At 32.8% G+C, this 16,138-nt stretch overlaps 2 protein-coding genes and 2 long non-coding RNA genes across 4 annotated transcripts in view; 3 read left to right on the top strand and 1 right to left on the bottom strand.

Moving 5' to 3' along the window:
- Nucleotides 1-3,040, top strand: part of LOC143051961 (uncharacterized) — a 353,125-nt gene extending 350,085 nt beyond the window's left edge. The window contains exon 12 of the mRNA XM_076224938.1: nucleotides 2,982-3,040. Coding sequence (XP_076081053.1) covers nucleotides 2,982-3,040 — 59 coding nt within the window. The remainder of the gene's footprint in view (nucleotides 1-2,981) is intronic.
- The window catches only part of LOC143051566 (uncharacterized), a 425,778-nt gene that overhangs the window by 174,109 nt on the left and 235,531 nt on the right, over nucleotides 1-16,138 (top strand). The window lies entirely within an intron of this gene.
- Nucleotides 1-16,138, bottom strand: part of LOC143051550 (uncharacterized) — a 576,970-nt gene that overhangs the window by 413,676 nt on the left and 147,156 nt on the right. The gene's annotated exons all lie outside the window — the stretch shown is intronic.
- LOC143051558 (uncharacterized) lies at nucleotides 3,049-15,430 on the top strand. Its single transcript, XR_012970827.1, has 5 exons — nucleotides 3,049-3,428; nucleotides 6,380-6,519; nucleotides 9,892-11,082; nucleotides 12,910-13,393; nucleotides 14,322-15,430. It is a non-coding gene; the product is annotated as an uncharacterized LOC143051558 (long non-coding RNA).

Below are 16,138 nucleotides of genomic sequence, written 5' to 3'. Positions count from 1 at the left end.
TGGATGTGTAATCAGATGGATGTCTAATCAGATGGATGTCTAATCAGATGGATGTCTAATCAGATGGATGTCTAATCAGATGGATGTCTAATCAGATGGATGTCTAAACAGATGGATGTCTAATCAGATGGATGTCTAATCAGATGGATATCTAATCAGATGGATGTCTAATCAGATGGATGTCTAACCAAATGGATGTCTAATCAGATGGATATCTAATCAGATGGATGTCTAATCAGATGGATGTCTAATCAGATGGATGTGTAATCAAATGGATGTGTAATCAGATGGATATCTAATCAGATGGATGTGTAATCAGACGGATGTCTAATCAGATAGATGTCTAATCAGATGGATGTCTAATCAGATGGATGTCTAATCAGATGGATGTCTAATCAGATGGATGTCTAATCAGAAGGATGTCTAATCAAATGGATGTCTAATCAGATGGATGTGTAATCAGATGGATGTGTAATCCGATGGATGTCTAATCAGATGGATGTCTAATCAGATAGATATTTAATCAGATGGGTGTCTAATCAGATGGATGTCTAATCAGATGGATGTCTAATCAGATGGATGTGTAATCAGATAAATGTCTAATGATGTCTAATCAGATGGATGTTTAATCAGATGGATGTCTAATCAGATGGATGTCTAATCAGATGGATGTCTAATCAGATGGATGTCTAAACAGATGGATGTCTAATCAGATGGATGTCTAATCAGATGGATATCTAATCAGATGGATGTGTAATCAGATGGATATCTAATCAGATGGATGTCTAATCCGATGGATATCTAATCAGATGGATGTGTAATCAGATGGATGTGTAATCAGAGGGATGTCTAATCAGATGGATGTCTAATCAGATAGATATTTAATCAGATGGGTGTCTAATCAGATGGATGTCTAATCAGATGGATGTCTAATCAGATGGATGTGTAATCAGATGGATGTGTAATCCGATGGATGTCTAATCAGATGGATGTCTAATTAGATAGATATTTAATCAGATGGGTATCTAATCAGATGGATGTCTAATCAGATGGATGTGTAATCAGATAAATGTCTAATGATGTCTAATCAGATGGATGTTTAATCAGATGGATGTCTAATCAGATGGATGTCTAATCAGATGGATGTCTAATCAGATGGATGTCTAAACAGATGGATGTCTAATCAGATGGATGTCTAATCAGATGGATGTCTAATCAGATGGATATCTAATCAGATGGATGTGTAATCAGATGGATATCTAATCAGATGGATGTCTAACCAAATGGATGTCTAATCAGATGGATATCTAATCAGATGGATGTCTAATCAGATGGATGTCTAATCAGATGGATGTGTAATCAAATGAATGTGTAATCAGATGGATATCTAATCAGATGGATGTGTAATCAGACGGATGTCTAATCAGATAGATGTCTAATGAGATGGATGTCTAATCAGATGGATGTCTAATCAGATGGATGTCTAATCAGATGGATGTCTAATCAGAAGGATGTCTAATCAGATGGATGTCTAATCAGATGGATGTGTAATCAGATGGATGTGTAATCCGATGGATGTCTAATCAGATGGATGTCTAATTAGATAGATATTTAATCAGATGGGTGTCTAATCAGATGGATGTCTAATCAGATGGATGTCTAATCAGATGGATGTGTAATCAGATAAATGTCTAATGATGTCTAATCAGATGGATGTTTAATCAGATGGATGTCTAATCAGATGGATGTCTAATCAGATGGATGTCTAATCAGATGGATGTCTAAACAGATGGATGTCTAATCAGATGGATGTCTAATCAGATGGATGTCTAATCAGATGGATATCTAATCAGATGGATGTGTAATCAGATGGATATCTAATCAGATGGATGTCTAATCCGATGGATATCTAATCAGATGGATGTGTAATCAGATGGATGTGTAATCAGAGGGATGTCTAATCAGATGGATGTCTAATCAGATAGATATTTAATCAGATGGGTGTCTAATCAGATGGATGTCTAATCAGATGGATGTCTAATCAGATGGATGTGTAATCAGATAGATGTGTAATCCGATGGATGTCTAATCAGATGGATGTCTAATCAGATAGATATTTAATCAGATGGGTATCTAATCAGATGGATGTCTAATCAGATGGATGTGTAATCAGATAAATGTCTAATGATGTCTAATCAGATGGATGTTTAATCAGATGGATGTCTAATCAGATGGATGTCTAATCAGATGGATGTCTAATCAGGTGGATGTCTAAACAGATGGATGTCTAATCAGATGGATGTCTAATCAGATGGATGTCTAATCAGATGGATATCTAATCAGATGGATGTGTAATCAGATGGATATCTAATCAGATGGATGTCTAAACCGATGGATATCTAATCAGATGGATGTGTAATCAGATGGATGTGTAATCAGATGGATGTGTAATCAGATGGATGTCTAATCAGATGGATATCTAATTAGATGGATGTCTAATCAGATGGATGTGTAATCAGATTGATGTCTAATCAGATGGATGTGTAATCAGATGGATGTCTAATCAGATGGATGTCTGGATTAAGTGTTGTATATGGCAATTTAATCCTTTAGCAGATACTTTATGTCTACTGTAATTTTAATATTTCAATTACTGCGATAATTGTTACTGTATATTTTTTAAATGCAGATACCCTTATTCGTTTGATGTGTTTGAGCTTTGATTTTGCCATTTGAATACGGACTTTCCGTTTTGAATTTTCCTCAGAGTTCGGTATTTTTGTTAATTTACTTTTTTCTTGATAATGAATGACCTGTTGCCTTAACAGATTATTGTGTTATGTGTTTAGTTTCTGAGAAAGGGGTGGACGTGGTTTTCTTTATTGTTTCTTTATTGTATAACATATGAAATCGTTGAAGTTTAATCATAACTTCAATAGATTTCTTCTATACTATGAACACTTTTTACTATTTTTTTGTAGATACAAGATTAGTGAAAGAAACAAGTATCAACAATAGAATATTGCAGTCAATTGTCTAAGAGTTACATCAAGATAAAGAATTACCAAAGCATGACATGTTGGAGATATTTTCATCAGATCAGATATCAACAGATGATAATAAGGGCACAATCACCAAAAATATTGAACATGACGAAGAACCTCAACCCAAACATGCCAAAATGAATTATCAGTTTGCGTATCCGGAGATTACAGAACCGCCGATTTCTAAACTGGCAAAGGATGAACTGTTAAGTATAATCGGATCTGCTGTAGACTTACAAGACGAAGACGGCTTTGCAAATTTAACAGTGTGGGATTTCGCTGGTGACATTGAGTATTACAACACTCATCAAACGTTTTTGAATTCAGAAGCAATTTTTCTTGTCGTAGCAAATTTACATGACATAGATGACACAGAATCCTACGGTTTGTAAAGTCAATTTGTGCTTCCTTATCAAATTCAAAGATATAATTATATTAAACGTAGATACGAATTATTCTTGATATTCAGTTCATATAAAAACAATGAAACTAAACATTTAAGACAGCAAATTTTAATACGTGGCTTTTTTGTTAAATGAAATTTTATTATTTGCTCTAAACAACACTACTTTTCGTGTTTCATTTGATATAGACATTTACTATCTTGACTTGCATCTAGAAATTGACAATGAGGATCGGATAAAAACAAAAGTTCGTGACAAAAGAGATGACTTCAACTTCCCAATTGTTCTTTCATTTTCTATGTAGCAACATTCTAGCAGTGTCTTCCCATGAAGTATATATCTCCAAATTGATACGATATTCTAGGACTTGTATTTCCTATCATGATGTCCTTATATAAGAAGGTCGCTGCTCACAAAAAAGCTATCAAGCCAAGTGTCAAAGAGGTGCAGTTGAAATTGTCCTTTCTAAAAATTTACAGACGCCATCAATAGTTGGTTTAACATCATTGAATATCTGTTTTAAAGATGATGACGGATATGTTCCAAAAGTCGTTACTATAATCCTGCCACTTTTTGCCTACCGAATTACACTTATCACCAGGTTTTTAAATACACGAACAACACGACGTGTGCACATGTAGAGGAGAATCTTCCGTGAGTGTATGAAATCACCCCCGGTTTTTGGTTGTGTTTTCTGTTGCTCAGTATTAAGTTCTCTACGTTGTGTTTTGAATATTTTTTATTGTCGTTTTAGTCTTTGGCGTTCTTTGTCATGTCTTTGTCAGTTTATTTTCGTCTTATGATTATAAATGTTCCTTTGATATCTTTCCCCTCTCATTTACACGTAAAATCGTGTAATATACTTTTAGCTAATCTATTTTATATCTTGCTTCAATAGTTATCAAAGGTACCAGGATTATAATTTAGTACGCCAGACGCGCGTTTCGTCTACATAAGACTCATCAGTGACGCTCATATCAACATATTTATAAAGCCAAACAAGTACAAAGTTGAAGAGCATTGAGGATCCAAAATTCCAAAAAGTTGTGCCACAAAAAAGATATGACCACAAATGTTGTTTTCTTCTTATCTCATACAAGCATCCTTTGTTATACGACCGCATATATCTTGCGTTGTCCGAAGACATTTGATTTCCAAACAATAGCTTACATATTAGTGATTGAATCTTGATGAAATGTTACCACAAGGTTTCATATACAAAAAAGAAGGTTGGGATTTATTTTTGGGGCAATGGTCTGAATTGTTTAGGAAAAACAAAACTTTTCTAATACAAATGTATCAATTGTTCATTTCTTGACCATATTCAATGGGATTTAATTCAAAGTCTAGAACACGGTGGGTTCTTTATTATGCTAAATGTAACCGTATTTTTAGATTTTTGATTTTTTGCCCCGTGTTTAAATAGATCCACATTGAGGCCCTATGGGTCCGAATTAAATTTAGTTTGATTTTAACATAACTTGAATTCAATGGTGTTTTTTATGCCCCACCTACGATAGTAGAGGGGCATTATGTTTTCTGGTCTGTGCGTCCGTTCGTTCGTCCGTTCGTTCGTTCGTTCGTTCGTTCGTCCGTCTGTCCCGCTTCAGGTTAAAGTTTTTGGTCAAGGTAGTTTTTGATGAAGTTGAAGTCCAATCAACTTGAAACTTAGTAAACATGTTTCTTATGATATGATCTTTCTAATTTTAAAGCCAAATTAAACTTTTGACCCCAATTTCACGGTCCACTGAACATAGAAAATGAAAGTGCATGTTTCAGGTTAAAGTTTTTGGTCAAGGTAGTTTTTGATGAAGTTGAAGTCCAATCAACTTGAAACTTAGTACAAATGTTCCCTATGATATTATCTTTCTGATTTTAATGCCTAATTATATTTTTTATCCAATTTCACGGTCCATTGAACATGGAAAATGATAGTGGGAGTGGGGCATCCGTGTACTTTGGACACATTCTTGTTTTTTATATGGTGAATCTAACTATGCAGAACTTCATGGTAGGTTTGTTTATAATTTTAGAAAAAAGTAATTTTTAGAAAGCTTTATACATATGTGTCAAATATTTTATCAGAATCCAAATTCAGATCTGTATCAAGCTTGAATGAATGAAGTGTCGATTTTCGCCCAAACTGTTTAGGGTTCGACCTCTTCGCTCTTATCAAGTTGCGCCCCGCAATGCGTTTTATTAATGTATAGCGTTTTGCTTCCTGTACATGGAAAATTTACGGACTCCATCATTAAATTGGCTTTATTACCACAGATTACCATAGACATGTTCCATTTGTAGTTACCAGAATATCGTTCTATTTTCGTCGACTCTGACCCACAAGTGAGACTTATCGCCGAATTTGTACCTACCACAAACAACAAGACGGGTGCTGAATGTGATATATGATCTGCGTACCCTTCTTGAGCACCTCGATTCAACCCTGATTTATGCAAGGTTCATTTGGTTCTCTCGATTGTGTTCTATATAATGTTGTGCATACTTTTGTTTGTCTATTCTTTGGGTTTTTTATTAACTGCCCGATCGTTATCGCGTTCTTTTGTTGTCTATTCTTTGGTTTTTTTTATTTGCCCGATCGTTATCGCTTTCTTTTGTTGTCTATTCTTTGGGGTATTAATCTGCTCATTCGTTATCGCTTTCTTTTGTTTGTCTATTCTTTGTTTTTTTTTATTTGCCCGATCGTTATCGCTTTCTTTTTGACTGATGAATGTTGATTCGCCCGTGTGTAACTTTGGCCTCTTTTTAAATACTGATTTAGATAATTATATTTTTTACTTGCAATATTATAACGGTCTGCAGGATAAATCATTATATATTTTTTTATTGAATGACGTTATTATATTCTTAAGGCACATTTCAAGTGCAGTCATCCACCGAAAGATTTAAATATTAATTTGTCTTTAATCGCAGGCACATTCAATTTCTGGATGGATACAATACATTGTTATGGAAGCATAAACGACAAAACTGAAGCTCTATTGCTCGAAGGAGCTCACAACCTTCTAGATCCACCAGTTATTGCAATTGGTACACACAAGGACAAATTTCAGGTATTTATATCAAAGTAACAATGGAGTAACATTTTAATTTAGTTTTTTTATGCGTCGCTGATTCAATGTTACGTTAGAGCGCAGTTTAAATAGAAACTATGGAAATTGTTTCAGTCTAGATTGTATAATATCTATTTCATTTTACTGTACGAATATGTACCTTTGTCATATTGATAACAATGTATATCTTGTTCTATCCTGATGGTCATGCTCGTCAATGCTGATTGTCGTTTTTATACGACCGCAAATTTTGAAAAAAATTTCGTCGTATATTACTATCACGTTGGCGTCGTCGTCTGCGTCGTCGTCGTCGTCGTCGTCGTCCGAATACTTTTAGTTTTCGCACTCTAACTTTAGTAAAAGTGAATATAAATCTATGAAATTTTAACACAAGGTTTATGACCATAAAAGGAAGGTTGGAATTGATTTTGGGAGTTTTGGTCCCAACATTTTAGGAATTAGGGGCCAAAAAGGGCCCAAATAAGCATTTTCTTGGTTTTCGCACTATAACTTTAGTTTAAGTTAATAGAAATCTATGAAATTTTGACACAAGGTTTATGACCACAAAAGAAAGGTTAAGATTGATTTTGGGAGTTTTGGTTTCAACAGTTTAGGAATAAGGGGCCAAAAAAGGGCCCAAATAAGCATTATTCTTGGTTTTCGCACAATAACTTTAGTTTAAGTAAATAGAAATCAATGAAATTTAAACACAATGTTTATGACCACAAAAGGAAGGTTGGTATTGATTTTGGGAGTTTAGGTCCCAACAGTTTAGGAATAAGGGGCCAAAAAGGGACCCAAATAAGCATTTTTCTTGGTTTTCGAACCATAACGTTAGTATAAGTAAATAGAAATCTATGAAATTTAAACACAAGGTTTATGACCATAAAAGGAAGGTTGGTATTGATTTTGGGAGTTTTAGTCCCAACAGTTTAGGAAAAAGGGGCCCAAAGGGTCCAAAATTAAACTTTGTTTGATTTCATCAAAACTGAATAATTAGGGTTCTTTGATATGCCGAATCTAACTGTGTATGTAGATTCTTAACTTTTGGTCATGTTTTCAAATTGGTCTACATTAAGGTCCAAAGGGTCCAAAATTAAACTTAGTTTGATTTTGAGAAAAAAATTAATCGGTTGGGTTCTTTGATATGTTGAATCTAAAAATGTACTTAGATTTTTGATTATTGGCCCAGTTTTCAAGTTGGTCCAAATCTGGGTCCAAAATTAAACTTTATTTGATTTCATCAAAAATTGAATAAATGGGGTTCTTTGATATGCCAAATCTAACTGTGTATGTAGATTCTTCATTTTTGGTCCCGTTTTCAAATTGGCCTACATTAAGGTCCAAAGGGGTCCAAAATGAAACTAAGTTTGATTTTAACAAAAATTAAATTCTTGGGCCTCTTTGATATGCTGAATCTAAACATGTACTTAGATTTTTGATTATGGGCCCAGTTTTCAAGTTGGTCCAAATCAGGATCTAAAATTATTATATTAAGTATTGTGCAATAGCAAGTCTTTTCAATTGCACAGTATTGTGCAATGGCAAGAAATATCTAATTTCACAATATTGTGAAATAGCAAATTTTTTTTTTAATTAGAGTTATCTTTCTTTGTCCAGAATAGTAAGCAAGAAATATCTTATTGCAAGAATTTTTTTTAATTGGAGTTATCTTTCTTTGTCCAGAATCAACTTAAATCTTTGTTATATACAATATTGTATATTCACTTTTTACTACCAACTGATAAATTTAAATAATCTTTACCATTCAGTGATAACAAGCAGTTTTTTTTACATCTTAATATTTATGATGTATTTAAATGAGTAGTTATTGTTGCAAACTCCATTAGAATATTTTAATTGAGATTAGTTTTTTAATAAGGGGGATGTGATTAAAAAATTGGGTTCAATTTTTCTCATTTGAAATTTCATAAATAAAAAGAAAATTTCTTCAAACATTTTTTTGAGAGGATTAATATTCAACAGCATAGTGAATTGCTCTAAGAGAAAACAAAAATTTTAAGTTCATTAGAACACATTCATTCTGTGTCAGAAACCTATGCTGTGTCAACTATTTAATCACAATCCAAATTTAGAGCTGAATCCAGCTTGAATGTTGTGTCCATACTTGCCCCAACCGTTCAGGGTTCAACCTCTGCGGTCGTATAAAGCTACGCCCTGCGGAGCATCTGGTTGTTTTTAAAGTTGTGCTTGATCTTTCTCATTGATGATTTTACATCTCAAGGACATTTTTGGGAGTGAAGTGTGAATGAGATGATGCTAGAAGTACTGGGGTTTTCTTTGATAAAAGAAAACTATTAACATAATACTATCATGTTCATTCATCATCGAAGACATTTCTCAGATATATCGACCACCGCTGATTTGATGGAAGCTCGAAAACGGTCATCATTCAATAAATCTATTTTTAACCTGCAATTGTATTGCTAACGAAAAAATAATGTATATAGTCTCGGCTAATGTTAAACCTATCAATACATTATTTAATTTCTCATATTTACAAATAACTAACTGGACTTTGCTAAACATTGATTGATACTGCAACATTGACGTGAAGAAAAGAAAATGTTGTACCTCTGAGACGTTTTCATACTGATCTTAGAAAAATATTGATTGAACTAACTAGTAGCCCTAAGCTATATTGAAAGCTAAAAAGCAAATATATATCAACTCAAATACAAACAGTCCAAGTTTAAAAAATGTTTTTATTTTTACCCACACTACTCGAAGATGTTATTGCTATAACAGTGTATGCAAATAAGGAGATGTGGTATGACAATGAGACAACTACCGACCAGATAAAAATGATAAGCACTCATACAATGTAGGTAACCGTACAACAACGACAATAATACACACCGTATAGTCCGCGAAATGAAACAACGGAAAAACTTATGGCCTTATTTATAGCGGTACAATTTATTAAATAAAAAATTGACAGACATGCTTTAATCAACGGCAACCACTGAATTACAGGCTACTGACGTCGGACAGACACATAGCCACATTAAGAATGTTGTGGAGTGAAGCATGTTGGTGAACATGCAACCCTCCCCATTGAATCGGTACGAAGCACAAACCAATCAGCATAAAAACAAAAGACTCAAAGCCGGCTTAAAAACATATGAAACAATTCAATGCGAAAACTAACAGCCTAACTTATATCATAACAATTTAGGAAAGCCAGAGTATTTATAAATCCGCTCTAGAAAAAAAGACACAGAAAAGTACAGATATGAGAGTAGTAATAGTTACAGCCAAAAACATCTTATAAGAAATCATGTATCTAAGACTGTTTAAGTTAAATGATAATGAAATAATACAATATCACTGTTTTTGTTTTTGCGAAAGGACGAAGAACAATGCAGAAAACGTCTCGAATCCTACACTGATAAAATATTTAAAGATTCCAAGCTTCACCTTAGATCAATTCACCTGATCTCCAACACAGAGGATGTGGAAGATGCTTTTGAAAAATTGAGGAATGATATATTTGCCACAGCAAAGAGTACTGCAAATTGGAATCGAGAATATCCTGTTAAATTTATTCAGATGGAAAAAGCCATCAACTCTGAACTTACGATCGGAAAACAAATAATTTCTTTTGAAAGATTAAAAGAACTAGGTGAGAAAATACCACTTCCGATAACTGATAACAAGGAGCTTCATCTCTTTCTCAGGTATCAACATGAAATTGGTAACGTGATATTTTTTGAAGACATTCCGTCATACATCATACTTGATCCCCAATGGTTAGCAAATGCCTTTAAATGCATTGTTACAGCCCAGCTGTTTCAATTTGAATTACCACACTTACAATGGGACAACTTCAAGAAAACAGGAAAGATGGATGCTAAACTATTGGAAGAAATATTCAAGAAACAATCAGCAGACATGAGAATTCATAAAGAGCATATACTGGAAGTAATTGAAAAGTTTGACATTATCATCTATCCATTGCTACTGACGGAAAGTGGAAATGTACAAAGGGAGCATAGTTTTTATGTTCCATGCATGCTTCAAACATTAAAAATTAAGGATATTGATGCATTGTTTAACGTCCCAAATGCTAGCAAATCTACATGTTTGTGTTTTGTCTTTAGTTTTTTACCGCCGTATCTAATCAGCAATCTGATTGTCTCTTGTCTACGAGAATATCCTCTAGCAGTGGTAAAGGGCGAGATAGGTCTCTTCAAGGATTGTTGTGTATTCAATATTGGCAGAACTGGCTGTGCAAAATTTGTATTAGCAAAGAGTAGCCATATGATTCAGCTGCAAGTATGGCAATGGGATGAAGTAGATACAGAGATTAACCAAGCTGTTTTAAAAGTTGTCGAAAGAGAAATCAACAGAATTGTCAACACGCGATACAAGTTGAAAACAGTATCTTTCGACAAAAAATGGAAGTGTGAGACCACCAGTTTCTCCTTTGACACAGGATTCCTTGAATTTGATCAAGTAAATGATGGGGAAAATTATTATTGCGAAGAACATGCGACAGTTCATAAATATAAAGACTATTGGTCTGGTGAAAAATCAAAGGTAATGTCTTTATTTGCTTTAGATTATTTTCATTTAGTGGGCATATATTTGTGACATGATGAAATCCAATTATTGGTAATTTGTATATTTATTCCTTTGATGTGTACTCGTTGCTAATGTCAGTATTTGTGTGGACTGGTTGTGATAAAGACAAAAGTATTGGGTCCATTCGCAATTAATATGCGCGACTGTACAAAGTTGAAGAGCATTAAGGATCCAAAATTCCAAGAAGTTGTACGTGTCAAATATGACTAAGGTTTTTTTAAATGTGTCAAATAAAGGCAACAGTAGTCTATAAACTCATCATAGATACCAAGACTAAATTTTATATATACGGCAGACGTGCATTTCGTCTACAAAAGACTCATCAGTGAAGCTCGAATCCAAAAAAGTTAAAAAAAAAAAAAAAAAAAGAAGCCAAATAAAGTATGAAGTTGACGAGCATTTAGATCCCAAATTCCTAAAAGTGTTGCTAAATACAACTAAGGTAAATCTATGCCTGAGGTAGAAAAGCCTTAGTATTTCAAAAAAATCAAAATTTTGTAAACAGTTAACTTATAATATAAAAATATCAATGATAATTCATGTCAGCACAGAAAGTGCTGACTACTGGGCTTGTGATACCCTCGGGGAAATAAAACTCTACCGGCAGTGGTTGTAAATAAACTCATCATAGATACCAGGACTAAATTTCATATATACCGCTGTTCGAAAGTCATAGATCTATTGAGCGAAAACAGATCCGTGTTACAAACTAAAACTGAGGTAAACACATCAACTATAAGAGGAAAACAACAAAACTTGTTTTACAGGAAATGTATGCAAAACCCGACCAACTTCAAACATTTGCGTAATCCACACTAGAACTTATAATTTAAAGCTCACCTAACCGTATTCCGAGCAGAGACATAGTTTTCTTTAATAAACTTGAAAAAAGTCTTATGTGTCTTCTTTTTCTGTTTGTTCAGAAGGATTTGTTCAACCTGTTCATTCACTATTGAGGGTTATAATTCATATTCAGACACAACCCATAAAAAGTGACCAAAAAGGTATCGCATGAGAGAAGCTGAAAAACATACACACTTTTTACATTTTTTGTGGAACTTCATATAAAATAAAGATTGCATTGTAAATGTATGAATAGCTTTTCATAGATCAAAATACAATTTGCGAAAAAAAAATACAGATTACCCTAGGGTCTTCATCGATTCATATTTCTGTTCCAGGTTGAAAAACAACATGACACGAAAAATATCACGAAAAGCGAAAGTAAAAGTTGAGTTATATCTATTTTAATGTTTGAAATCATAAATGAAATTCTGAGTTGTTTTATGTATGTTCAAGGTAATGAAATACATGTAATAATGCATCTTCAATCAATTGAAAAGAACGTCATGTTTACTTGGTTGCGTTGACTATCATAGCAGCTTGAATAGCCCCTAAATATCTATCTTTGTCGAACAACATACAACGTAGCTAGCTCATTTAAAAAAAAAAATGCTCGACTGTAAAATTATTGTTCAATGGAAATACTTCTAGTATATTTTTAAGAACATTGTGTCATGCTTTGTACAAATCTCGCATGCTTGCAAGGATATATATGTATATCTTTTTATAGTTTTTTAATTATTCAAATAAATTTGACGTAATTTTGAATATTCTGACGTCAACATGAATTTTCTGGCTAGCATTAATTCTGTGTTCTATCCTTTTTCACTGTCCCGGTGTATTTACTGCCTTGACTATATTTGTAGGTCTACCTACCTGTTAATAGATGGCAATTATATAGCAAAGTTTGTACCATTACATATTTCATTGATATTTTAGCCTTCTCGTGGAATAAGTAGTGATCAACAGAATTACGTCAGAATGTCAATGATAGTTCTAGAGGTATTATCAGGCGTTTTATACGATCGCTTATACATAGATACAAAGACAGGAGAAATACTTGATCGTGATAAGTTGGACATAACAGAAATGTGTAAGAAATATTGTGCTTTAAAAATAAACTTTCCAAGTAAAGGCTTTAGGAAAATAGAAAAGGTTGACGAGATTTCTACCATTGAAGATACTATTGGTGACGACATTCAACGGATACGAGTGATCAGAAATGAAATGCAGCATTCTTCTGTCTTTGCATTAGATGACACACGATACCAAACACTAATCACTATAGTTCATGATATGCTAACTAGATTTGACCAGCGTAACAATCCAGCAGGTGAATCCTATGTAAAACGATTAGATGAAATCAGGAAAATGGAATTAGAGACAAGGAGTTTTGAAGAGATAAAAGAACGAATGAAAGCAGGTAACTTAAGTGATATCTTTTTCATGTTTGAAGTACAGGAATAAATCCTAAATCTTGAAAGACAGATAACACCACGCACAACTAGAAATCGATGGAAAAGAGTAAAACAGTAAAAATCACTACACAAAACAGTAAAAACAAAAAACGTTCCCCTTCGTTCTCAGCTATTGACGTTTACGATCGGAAAATGTGAATACAAAAGTTTACATTTCCTTGTTTACAAAGGTAGATAAACTGCAACTTTCAATTAATAAGTCTCGTCAGATGATATAATACTTTTCTAAAACTATTAGAAACATGCCTGCTTTTATTCAGAAAAGAAAAATAGGAATGCAAGTATGCAAAACAAATTATATCAGGCCCGAATTTAGAACACCTAATCATTTGTATGCATGATGTGCTTGTTATTTTTGTGACGTTTTGTATAATATATTAGGCAATGTAGAAAGTGTCCATTACAATACATCCTAATCATAACAAATGTTCTTAAACAGCTATTAAATATATTTAGACTTAAAATGTCAAAGTGAAAACAAATCGATATTTACGACTTGTGTGTTATACCTTGTTGATCTATTTCACATATTTTGAATTATTGTATTGTATCTTTCGACGTAAATATGCTTCAGACATGGATATTATGTATACGATTTAAATGAAGTTCAACATCATTTAGATGCATACAAAATATGACAACATCCGGAAAAATCAAACAAATACTTAAACCAAGTCTGCATCATCAATTCAAACTTAAAATGAATAATAATACATACAACAAATCATCTGGATAAAGCGAACACAACTAAGTTAGTCTTCATGTTAAGGTAAACGAATGTTGCTCTAATTAAGTACATTATATCATCTCAGTATCGGATGCAAACACGTTTTGCAAATGATTTTTTGACAGAATTTCTTTTAAATGTTTCAGGATTGATAAAACAGATTCATGCAGTTTTCGATAGTGTGTATTGATGACAAATTTGATTTCCTACACTTTTACAGATGAATAAGTAAATAAAAGTAAAAAAGTTTCAATAAAAAAAACAAAGTCCAATGTATAGCCAGTCATTAAAAAATAAAGTAAATGTTGTTTGTATAGATATATACATAGTATACATGATTACTATTTTATTTAGATAGACCTGTTAACTATATATACATACACACTATATATTTGTAAATATCATGTATCAGCTCATAATTCAAGTATAGAAACAATCAGATGTTATAGTGTTGATAAAATAATAGACTATGTACTAAGTGTAACACTAACGCTATTGAAGATGAATACCATTTTATACTTGAATGTCAAATATATAATGAAATCCCAGAAAAGTAAATTAAAAAGTATTATTAAAGAAATCCATCTAAAAAACTATAGAGAATTAGAGGCGAACAATTGTTCAGGGAAATATCCTTTGGGTAAGACTGTTGTTCATGTTTACTATACAATAGGGGTTTTGCCCATTTTTAAGGCCATACAATGACCTCTAGCTGCTTACATTAACTCAATTTGTTTTTTGTTTCACAGTTGACTCGTTGATTATCATACCACATCGTCTTATCTTTAATTTGTCTTGCACTTCAATAATGCAATATAGGTATAACTGGTTAATTATAAAGCCAGTTATTTTGTTACGTCAAATGATTAACACGTTTTATAAATTTGTTTCACTGATGCAATGATTATTTTTGAAATGTTAGCTGTTTCAACTAACGAGATATTTGATTCTTATTTGCCCTCACATATTTTCCTAGGCGCTCATGAATATCGATTTCTCCATGTTCAACATATAAGTCTTAGGATACATTTAATTTCAAGGTTTTCAAATTTGCATTATTCTTGCAAGTTTTCTTCAAATATACTTACAATAATATATTGTTATCGCGTCTATGACAGATTAAAATGTTTGTCAATTTTAGAGGATTCGATATTGGTAAGTCATTTTAAATGGAATCGCTTTTGGTAAATTGATGAATTTGGTATGCAGCTGAATAAGTATTGGCAGGTCTCATTTCCATCAGTAAAAAAAACAACACTTATGGTATGGTAATTATATTTGGTATGCAGTTGTAATTACATTTACAAATCTAATTTGAATGGTTGCATGTTGATTCGTTTCCCCCTTCCTCCGCTCACTTTCATGGACTAGTGTGTAGGTAATTTGTCAGTTAATGAGGAACCAATCGTGGTATAACGTCAATAATGTTGTTTTGCAGTTGTATAAAACTTTTGCAAAATTAAAACATTAAAGTGTTGAGTTTAATTTAATTTTGCATTATTGCATGAAGATCCGACACAGGTGAGGCATGTTATCTCTGTGTAAACAGTTCATATGTTCAATAGTTAACTTGTGTATCTATTGAAACAAAAACGTTTAATGTAATTTGTGGTTACAAAAGCACGACTTAATTATACACTTAATATGAATTACAGTCATTTGAGTCTTAAATACATTTTACCCATAATTTTGTTTTAAGTCGTAAGTCTTAGTTTTAAACGTAGGTGTGTTTTCAAGTATTAAATTTCTCAAACTGATCAATTTATTACGTTTGCAAGATAAATACATGATATCTCTTTTTATTTTTTATTTTTTTACCTTGAGTGCTTGTGTGTCTCATAAGTCTTTATAAGCTTGGTTCTGATTTTTTTATGTGATTGTACTTGTAAATATTTAGTTGTGTGTCTCATAAATCTTTATAAGCTTGGTTCTGATTTTTATATGTTATTGTACTTGTGTGTCT

Source organism: Mytilus galloprovincialis, chromosome 11 (assembly GCF_965363235.1).
Source record: "Mytilus galloprovincialis chromosome 11, xbMytGall1.hap1.1, whole genome shotgun sequence".
In the NCBI taxonomy this organism is placed as follows: domain Eukaryota; kingdom Metazoa; phylum Mollusca; class Bivalvia; order Mytilida; family Mytilidae; genus Mytilus; species Mytilus galloprovincialis.
The sequence above is the reverse complement of the archived record's forward strand: the minus strand, read 5'-3'. Positions and strand labels throughout refer to the sequence as shown.